Source organism: Corylus avellana, chromosome ca2 (assembly GCF_901000735.1).
Source record: "Corylus avellana chromosome ca2, CavTom2PMs-1.0".
NCBI classification, from domain to species: Eukaryota; Viridiplantae; Streptophyta; class Magnoliopsida; order Fagales; family Betulaceae; genus Corylus; species Corylus avellana.
Genome location: NC_081542.1, coordinates 9690370 through 9700816, shown reverse-complemented (window position 1 = coordinate 9700816; position 10447 = coordinate 9690370). Strand labels below are relative to the sequence as shown.

General features: G+C 40.1%; 2 protein-coding genes across 2 annotated transcripts in view; both read left to right on the top strand.

The window, feature by feature from the left end:
* Window positions 1-6: 6 nt before the first annotated feature.
* Window positions 7-6624, top strand: LOC132170943 (uncharacterized; the record flags this gene model as incomplete). Its single annotated transcript, XM_059582103.1, is given in 7 exon segments — window positions 7-346; window positions 426-603; window positions 1202-1373; window positions 1481-1564; window positions 1956-2063; window positions 2962-3231; window positions 6198-6624. Coding segments are annotated over 7 exon segments (1191 nt in total). The 3' UTR covers window positions 6276-6624.
* A 3351-nt stretch (window positions 6625-9975) lies between these two features.
* Window positions 9976-10447, top strand: part of LOC132169022 (probable serine/threonine-protein kinase PBL28) — a 2134-nt gene continuing 1662 nt past the window's right edge. Inside the window, exon 1 of the mRNA XM_059580110.1 lies at window positions 9976-10266. Within this exon, the coding sequence (XP_059436093.1) occupies window positions 9976-10266 (291 nt within the window). The remainder of the gene's footprint in view (window positions 10267-10447) is intronic.

Sequence of the window (10447 nt, the reverse complement as noted above, 5' to 3'; positions counted from 1 at the left end):
ACCCACACCCCTCTGCCTACTCTGTAATTGCTATACCCTTCTTCCATGTCTTACATTCCTCCACACAAGCGGCAGTCCAAGGACTCCGACAGGCCCTCACCAATACCAGAATCTTTTCCTCCTGATTTCAGGAGAAATCTTGATTTGAAGTCATCCAAATCTGTTAGAGATAGAAGCCGAAAGATTGCCTATGCTGAACGGGGTGTATCCACTTGGTTTGCAGTTGGTTTGGATGACGATAACCACTTTCCATCTTCCGTGCAGCTTGAGCCGGTTTCCATGGATTTTATTGAGAGAAGAAACGGGCGGAAACCCCTTGCTTTGGCGAACCGGAATCTGGGTAAAGGTTAGTCTTTTGCCATTTTGCTGCTCGCGTTTTGTCTCTGGAATTGGTGATTAATAATGGGTTTGCCGGTTTTGGTTAGTTGAGGATGCGCAAGGCGGAGGAGATTGTGTGACGAAGCCGTGGGTGTCTATTGCAGACAATGTCCTGCCGAACCTGCTTTCCTCTTTTGAGAATGTGCGGAATGAAGCTGTTCGCCGAAAGTTGGAAAACGTTAAGCCAACGCTGGTTGCTAGATTTGGGAATATTCTTTTTCATGGGTAATTTCTTTTTCTGTGAGTTAATTGCTTCATTTGCTTAATCTGCCTTACTTAAATAGCAATGTCTTTTATTTATTTATTTATTTTTAATTTTTTTGGCACCCTACGAAAATTTAGTTCAGAATAATGGAAACAACATGTCATACTGGTGCTGTATGTTTGTAAGATTGCGAGTGCTATATAGAGTTATATTTTTGGTCGTGTTGGGTTAGCTTGGGTTATGCCTAGAAGCTTAGTAGACCTTTTTGCTTGTTGGAGAGGGTTGTGCAGTAGTCCTCAGAATGCATCAATGTGGAAGATGGTTTCGTCTTTTGCCTTTTGTGGTGTCTTTGGAGGGAAAGAAATAATAGAAGTTTTGAATACTGAACTAAAATTCTTCTTTTTCGAAAGTCTTTATCATGAGACAACTGCTTTAGATCATAATTTGCATAGTTTTCATGATTTTCTTGACTTTTTTTTTTTTTTTTTCCTCTTTCTAGTTTCGTATTTCGCTTGTATACTTTGTGTGTGCTTGGGTTGTGTCTTTCGTGCTTTTCAATGATATTTTGATGACTTACAAATAAAGGAAGCAATTATTACCTAGATCTTTTTCACGCAGAAGCCCTTCAATCACCCAGGCAACTACCGCAATAGATTTGGCTGCAGAAACCACATTGCAAAGAACATTTTACACAAATCTTCCTAATTCAGACATAGAAAAAATCGTGGGGGAAGTTGCTGGAAAGATTGAAGTTGATTTTGAAGAGGAGAAAGATTTATACCGTGTAAAGGTATTTCTTGCTATATACCTCTGCTTTTTAGGTTCAGATTCACGCTGTTTACTCTTTTGATTCAATTGGCTACTGATTTCCCCAATTTATTTTCTCATGTTGTCTAGTTGTCTGATGCCACACAACGAGATTCAACTCTTTCTTGCAAATGTAGGGTGATGAAAGAACATAAAAAGCTTCAGCTTTATAAGGCAAGTTTCAGCTTAAAGTCAATGCACATTTCTGTTTTAGGTTAGAGAGCTGATGATTTGTTCACTTTCCTGTTTTGTTAATTTTATGTGACAAATACCTCAATGTACTGTAAAGAGCATAGTAAGAATAATTGTTGACTAGGTTTATTTTTCCTAAATTGCTGCCCTTTTAAGCCAAAAGTGAATTTCTCTTCCCTTGAAAGGTGGAGATTTGGGATTTGATCCATTATGGGTGGGGGTTTCTAGGAGTAAGGTTCTCCTAATGTTTGGCTAAAAAGAATAAGGGTCTCAGACTTTATTTTCTCCCCCTGTATTTTGTCAGTTTTAATATTTCCTTCCAATTGTTTATAACGATTGTTTGGAGGCTTATGTTGAAATGTCAACACTGTAGGTTGAAGTAAACCCGGTGCGTCACATGGTTGTGGACATTTCGTGCCTTGATAAAAGTTTAGACCTAAGGCTGATGCTATACCACAAGGGCGTCTTAACAGCTCTCACTGTAAGTTGCTTTGCTATAGTCGCTGTCATATCTCACAGTTTACATTATTTCACAAAAATTGGTCATGTTCATCCCCTTGTCTTCTCATATCAATAGGTATTAAAAAATTTATACAAGGGTGGAATCTTTACACTAGAGCTTTTATGCTCTGAATCCTTATCTGGAAAAGAAAAAACGTGATAAAATCTTGAATTGTTTAACATATGTATGCGTTTATGTCACTTCAGGCAGGTGAATTTTGCAGTATCCACCCAAATTTCTTTCAAAAAGTTTCCTCTAGATGAACATAGAAATTGGTATATGCAAATAGGATAAGGTTTCTTTGAATCAAGTTAGTTGCAATCACGAAGACTCGAAAATGGAAGCCAGGTTAAAGATTATGTAATTATGACACATCTTCTATTTATTTATTTATTAATTATTTACTAGCATATTGATTACATGTGTTGCCTTTGAGCAATTTGAGTGTCAGGTGACAAAAACAAAATGGTGGATTATACAATTTATATGTGATGAAATAAATAGATAAAATAATTCTTCTAATTCCTTGAAAATTTGAAAACACATGTTAAAAGAAATGAAGTGTATTTTCCCCATTATTTATCTATTGTTATGTGTGTTTGTCTGGGTGTGTGTGCATGTCAATGCCTATTTATATCAGAAATGAAATGAAAAGCATGTGTATGAAAAGCATATTTATGTTTAGGTTATGGGTACTTTTTTTTTTTTTTTTGTTAAAGTACTTATTGACCGAAAAAACGTATACAAAATTTGATTTCTTCCCTCAACATGTTTTAATTGGAAAGATTAATTTTAATCTTCAAGATAGTTTTATTGTGCTATTTCTTATACCTGAGACTAATATTCATGATCAAACTAAATTCATTTGCTTTTTCAGGATGATGAGATGGAAAACATTAGAAATTTGATTAATTCTGCAGTTCTAGATCCAGATGTGAAGGGTGGGTTGAGATGGCCCCTGGGTTATGCGTCTTCTGGAAACAGATATTGTGTGGTGGGGGTTTCGCACACAATAACTAAAGCCTATAAAAATCCATCAATGACGCTGAAGGTGAGAGAGGCTGCTCGATTTAATTTTAAAACTTCAACTGGGGAAGCTTCAAGGGAGATAAATTTGAAGGTTAAAAGTGTCATCTCGTTATTACAGGTAGTAATGTTTATCTGCATGCTTCTTAAATGGATAATTTCTGCATTGTATTGTGTTTTCTTTATATATATATATATATATACATAATTAAATTCATTATCATTAATTAAGTGCAAAGGGGCAGAACCCTAGTACATAGAGAGTATACAAGAACCCCTAATATGAAGAAAAAGAACACAAATTCGAAAAATTTGTAAAACTAGTTACAAGCAAACTATGATGTGCAGATATCCTAATATAGAAAGTGTTGAATATAATCTTTCACAACTCTGGCACTGAAGTCTCTACATTTTCAAAGCTATGAGCATTATGCTCTCGCCAAAGACACCACATTAGAGACAACGGAGCCCATCTCCATACTTTCATACTTCCATAGTTGTACCATGCCCAACTTGTTCTCCCAACCACCACTCAACCACCACAATATTCATCATTTTCAAATTATCGAGCGTCAATATTTTTCCTAATGCTATTGTCTACACAAAAAAACGCTACCTGTGAAGGAGCCTTGACTCTCCATATACCTTTGAAAGGAAAAGATGATTCATTTTGACTAGTTAACACTTGATAAAACAATTTCACTTCAAACTTGCTCATTTTATAAGGACTGCAACCCATTCTATCCTCCTCTCCTTGTCTGAGTTTGAAAGAATACAACCTCTCAAAGAAAGATACTACCACCTCCATCTCCACCTCCCAGACCTGAACTAGTATAGTAAAATTTACGTTCCATTGAATAATCTGTTCTCGAACCTGCATGTTATCCGCTATCAATGCATCTTTTCTCTGAGCAATACTAAACAAATCCGGATAAGAGATCTTCAATGGACTATCCCCATACCACCCATCATGTCAAAAACTAACCTTTGACCCATCCTTTACCTCAAATCTAACAAATTTGGAAAACAAATCTCACCCCATTCTTAAATGTTTCCAAACTCTCACTTCGATTGTCCTCATAACCTCTTTAGAGCACCAACTTCCTCCTACACCATCATATTTGGTCTCTATCACTAGTCTGTATAATGTGTCTCTATCCATAGCATACCACCACAACCACTTTCCCAAAAGAGTTCGATTGAACTGAATCAAATTTCTAACTCTCAACCCCGTCTCTATCCATAAATCTAATCATTGCAGCAGCCAACCACCAACAGTGTAATAATATTTGAAATGATAATTAAATAAAATCATCATATAATCAAAATTAAGTCAATCAAAACCACCCTAAAATTTGAAAGTACAATTAATTGAAACCTTTGTCCGTTCTCCCACGTTTCGTGGCTTGCTGCAACTCGACAATTTACATTTGCCTTCAACATCATCTGCTACTAATCACCTGCAATGCTATTTTAACTCAAGTTCAAACTCCAAGCGCTAACATGGAATTAATGTACACCTATAACTTGCATATACAGAACTGAACCCCAAAGTAGAGTATCAGGAGGGAAACACAAAGTTCACTAGTTATCGACCTTGTAGCTTCTTAAACATTTTGGTTTATGCTGTACCTTGTATTGTTTATTTTTATCATGTCTCTAGTGTTTTAGGGGGTGTTTGTTAAACAACACCCCACCACACCGCACTGTTCATGGATAAAAAGAAAAAAAAAAAAAATAATGATTGATATGGGAAAATGAAAAAAGTGGTATTGGAAAGTAAAAAATTTTGTTTTGTAGTGATTTTTTTTATTTGAATAGTAATAAAAAGTAAATGATGTGATATAAAAAGTAAATGATTTGATATAAATGTAAGAATATTTTTTTTGGAAAAAAATGAAGTGAATAGTGTGGTGGATGTGGGGGAATGTGAGGGGGTTTAACAAACACCCCCTTAGAGGTGTATGTGTTTGTGTGTGTGTGTGAGACAGAGAGAGAGAGAGGGTGGAAAAGTTGTAGTAGCAAGGCAACATCAGAGATTCTATAAAACTACCGAAACACATTCTAAGGTTTTTTTTTTTTTTTTTTGGACATGTTCACACAAGGGAAGAGGGAGGGGGGTTTCGAACTAGTGACTTCCGCTTCATGAGGCGTGGTCTACAGCCAATTGAGCTACCCCTTGGAGACCACATTCTAAGTTTTTATTCCAAAGTGAGGACATACTGTGTCCTAAGAAAACTGGGGATGTTGCTATCCTCCAGAAGAGTAAGGAGAGAAAAATCCGATAATCATGCAAGTACTATGTTCATCTATTGGTAGATCAAAAATTGAGTTTGATTTGGAAGGTCTGACTGACATCCCAGATAGTTGTAAGATACAAGATATGTTCAACATTTTTCTTTAGGATGGATAATTATGTAATGTATTCTTCCTGTACCTGCATGCTGTTTTGATGATGATAGCTCTTCTTCGAAGACATTTGTTGCTATGAGAATCTGTTCTTGCATGGGTCGTATGTCATTATTTGAAATTAAACGGCTTTTTACATATCTGACCTTCTCCAGAAATACATAAATAAGTAAAAAAAAAAAAGTAGCTGAAAATTGTTATAATTTTCTATACATCAAAGGATAGCAGTCTTTAAAATATTATGTTGCTCCCTTTGCCATAAACTGTGGTTGAATGTGCACGGACAAATATTCATATGGTCTTACTTTTAAATCTAGCGGTTTTATTTGGGATCTCAAGTTGTAGACTATAGTTAAAAAGAAAAAGAAAAAAAAAAAAAATGGAACAATTGACATGTTCAGTTGTACTTACTTTTTTTTTTTTAACTAGTGTACAACTTCAAACCCCAAATAAGACCCCCGCTTTCAAAATTGATATATATATAAGCAGCAAAAAACCAGAATCATAAGCAACCACACAAGATTTGGATAATTATTCAGCTTCAACATAATTGACATTGTAGATTATTTGTGATGAGTATATATTAATTAAGTAAACAATCTATATGTTTCTCTTTACATTTATTTCTATATTTTCTTAATGATCCTTTACGTGTTTATGACCTCATTCAATTATCAGGAACAGGCAGTTGAGATTACTTCAGTTTCGGAGATGCTTAAAGACACCCTAAGGCTAATATGGAATCTCATGCCATGAAGGTTTTTTAACATGAAATAGCACCTTGCAGGCTGCCTGTCCTCTCCCTACGTTTTGTAATGTTTCTTTTTGAAAAATGCTAGGGTTACAAACAAATTTTACAAAAAAGCTTTTACAACATGATGTGGCACAATATGATTGGGTTTTTCAAAAGTTGAATTTATCTTATTTTCAATCAAGTTGTAAAAGGTTTATTTTTTTGGTAAAATTTGTTTGTAAGCCTAGCATTCATTTTTTTTTTTCCTTGTTTGTTAATAGTGTAAATGTGTACATTTTATGGCCAAAACAAGGATGTGAATATGTATTTGTACGTTTGACTCTATTTCTCTTAACGATCGATCACCTTTTAGATGCTTGTTAGACTGTGCAGAAAGCCGAAACCTACTTGCCTCTGGCATCCAGCCACTTGTAAGGGATACGAGTGGACTTTTGGCCTAGTAACCTAGGCGGGCAAGTACCCATATAGCTATATTCGCCTAGAAGGATAACGGTATATGGGTATGTGGGAGCAAATAATATATGTCCGCCCACAGGTGAATAGCGGTATATTGGTATGCGGGAGGAGATAATATTTGTTCGCCCTCACACCCATATATATAATAAAAATGTATATTTAATACCAAAATGAGGGAAATTATTTTTCTAAAAAGCCTTTCTCTTACCATTATCTGAGCTCTCTCTTCTCTCTCCTCTCTAACCGGCTTGTGTGTGGGAGCGTGGGCGGCGCGTGTGGTGTTCTTGTAGTTTGGGGTGGTGGTATTATGGCGGGAGGGAGAAGTTGGTCAGTAGTGGCGAAGGAATTTGAACTGGTGGTAAAGGCAGGGGCTTGGGGGGTGAGGATTTTCGAAAGGAGCAAAGGGAAACAAAGGTCCAACTTCATCAAGAAGGATGAGTTAGAGTGGTTGGTTCGCAACGTGGAGGTTTTGGTGGCAGTGGAAACCTTAGAGGTTTTTTGGGATCAGTCCAGAGCGGGCTACCCACGGTTTATTGCGCAACGACGATCAAATAGGCATGGGTACTTCCTGACGTTGGAGGAATTTGATGGGAGGCGAAGATGTGGAAACGCCTTATTTTGGAGTTACATATAGCAAGTTCGTCCCTTCGAGGTGCTAAGGAAGAAAATAAGGCTTATGAGGGGAAGGGAAGGAGGAGTTACGCCAAGGTCTTGGGTCTGTCAGGAAATACGGCGGAGGAGTGCTTTGGTTCATTCCCAGAGCCAGTGGCACGAGTGCCCAATTGGTTGAAGGAGTCCTCATCAGCAATGGAGAAGCTTGATTGAGGCACTGAGAAATCAGGTTTGTTGCAGAGGAAGATGACCCAGATTCCGACGAGGTCTCCAAGCGGTCAGGAGGGCGAAGAAAGGCAACAGCCGGAGGGGAAGAAAAGTAAGGGGAAAGAAGAGCAAGCGGCTAAGGCCCCGGTGAGTGTTCTACAAGGGCTGGAGAGGTCGCCTGTGACGAAGGGGGGTACTGTGCAAGCGTTGACGGGACGAGAGGTGGTTGAGTGTCAGAATCAGACCCATATTGGTGTAAGCCTTGAGCTCTGTAATTGCATAGAGACGTTGAAATGGTTGAAATGGTTGAAATGGGAAATAGACGTGGGATTGCATAGACTGGAGCTGGCTCTTTTAAGGGCAGAGGAAAGTGGGCTAAGGCAGGTGGATAGGGATGGTGATCCTACCCATTTGGTCAGGCATAGGGAAAAGTTGGAGGGGAAGGAATGGGTTGCTGGGCATGGCCTAAGGCCCGCGAGAGGCCCACGTCTAGACCCATCTGGTAGAAAAGAAAGTGTACAAGAGGGAAGGGGTGGGCTGTTAGAGAAGGCACACGGCCCATGAGATATTTCAAGGCTAAAAAGAAGGTATCGGTGCTTAAGTTAAAACAGGTTATGGGCTTGGGCGTGGGTCAGGTATACTGAGGTGAGGCGAGTTCAAAGGGGAAGAGGAAACATGTTTCCCACACGGCGTCCACGAGCAGGTCGTTGATGGAATGGAAGGAGGGTCGGACCGGAGACCCAGAGGCGTCGTCATCGGAAGGAGGTACGTTCTTGGTGGCGAGGTCGTCGGTAGTCGCGATTGTTCCTGTCGACACTCCTATTAACCGCATGGAGCTCCCCGGAGCCCATTTTGACGGTGAGGTCGCGTTAGGTTCAACCGGAGCTCCTCAGAGTACTCCGATGAAGGCTCTATTGGCCCAAGGCTCGACAGGTCCGTCCCAGACTTTGAAGGAGAAGTCATCGCCGATGGTTCCCACCGCCGATACAGTGGGGGCCGTGTTGGGATTGGGTTCTGGCAGTGTGGGGACGCGATTTAAGGCCGGTGAGCCTTTACTTCCGCCGGAGAATGTGTCGCAGGTCAGTGGGGAGGAAGCTTTGGTATCTTCATTGATTGAGGTTAGTGATTTGGTGCCTTGGTCGCATGGTGATGGGTATCAGGAAGGTGTGGAGGCTTGTGAGGGGCTGGGCATTTTGCAGGACCATAGAGTCATAAATGGTCAGTCTAGGCAATATTCCCCTTTTAACGGGGTACATAAGTGTATGGATATGGGGTATTTAGAAGTGGTGAAAAAATGTGAATCTGGCCAATCTGCTGGAAAGATTGGCAGGGGGTTAAGGCAGGAGATGCAGTCCCGGGTCCTTGTGAGGTCAGTATGCCTTCGCCTCTGAATTTGTATGGTCCTACTGCTGGGGGTGTGAAGGGCTACTCGGATTGGGTCATCCAATGTGCTAATGTGATTAATCCAATTGCGGGGATTTCATATACGGGTCATAAGTTGCAATTGCTTGCGCTCTTGACTTTTTTGGAAAAGGAACGAAGGAATAGTGCGATGATCATGAATACGAGCAGTGGCACTAAGGGCAAGAGTGAGATTAGGAATTTGGAGTGCTCAGTGAATTATGACTCTAAAGGTGCAAGCTCCAGCCGTGGCAGCAGGAAGGGGAGGGGGCAGGTTGTGGCCTTATGAAGCTAAATATTCTTCCTTGGAATGTGAGAGGGCTGAACAAGAAGGACAAACATTTGAGGGTGAGTAATTTGCTCAGAGATTGGAAGGCAAATATTGTCTATCTCCAAGAAACCAAGATTCAGGGGATGTCTCGCAATATAGTCCGTAGCTTATAGGGGAGGAGTCATGTGGATTGGTGTTGTTTGAATTCTAGTGGGGCTTCGGGTGGTATTTTGATTATGTGGGATAACAGGGTGGTGGAGAAGGTCGACGTTTGCGTGGGGACTTACACCCTGGCGGTGTCCTTTAGAAATAGTGGGGATCATTCGGTTTGGGCTTTTGCTGAGGTTTATGGTCCAAACCTCAATAAGGACAGAAGGCTCCTTTGGGAGGAGTTAGCGGGTGTTATTAGCTGGTGGGACTTGTCGTGGTGTATTGGGGGTGATTTTAGTGTCACTCATTTCCCCAGCAAAAGATCAGGTGAAGCTCATCTGGATTTGGCCATGATAGAATTTTCAGATTTTATTTCTGATCAAGGGCTGATGGATCTTCCCCTGATTGGGGGATTGTTTATATGGTCAATTTCTAATGACCCCCCTCTGTGGTCAATGATTGATTGGTTTCTTATTTCAGAGTTGGAGGCCCGGTTTCCAAGGGTTAAGTAGAAGAGGCTCTCCCGCCTGTGCTCGGATCATTTCCCAATCATCCTTGAGCTGGGGGAGGTGTCAAGTGGGAAGAGGCCGTTTAAGTTCGAAAATATGTGGCTTAAAGTGAAAGGTTTTGTGGCCCAAGTGAAACAATGGTGGCACTCCTATGTGTTTCATGGTACACCGAGTTTTGTTTTTGCTTGCAAGCTCAAGGCCCTGAAGTTGAATTTGAAGATTTGGAATGAGGAGGTGTTCGGCAACATTGATAGGAATAAGATGATGCTTCTTGAAGAGCTTCAGTTGTTGGACGTGAATGAAGAAAGTAGGGCTTTGGAGGAGGGGGAGGTTATGAGGAAGGTGGAAGTGGTTCGAGAGCTAGAGAATTGCATGCTTATGAAGGAGGTGAGTTGGAGGGCAGAAATCTTGGGTGATGTGGTTGAAGGAAGGCGATAAGTGTACTAAATTTGTTCACTCCATAGCCAATTCTAATAGAAGGCACAATTCTATGGATTCTCTCATGATTGGGGATAACATCTCTTTAAGCCCGACCGAAATTAGTGACTATGTGGTTGAGTTCTATCAA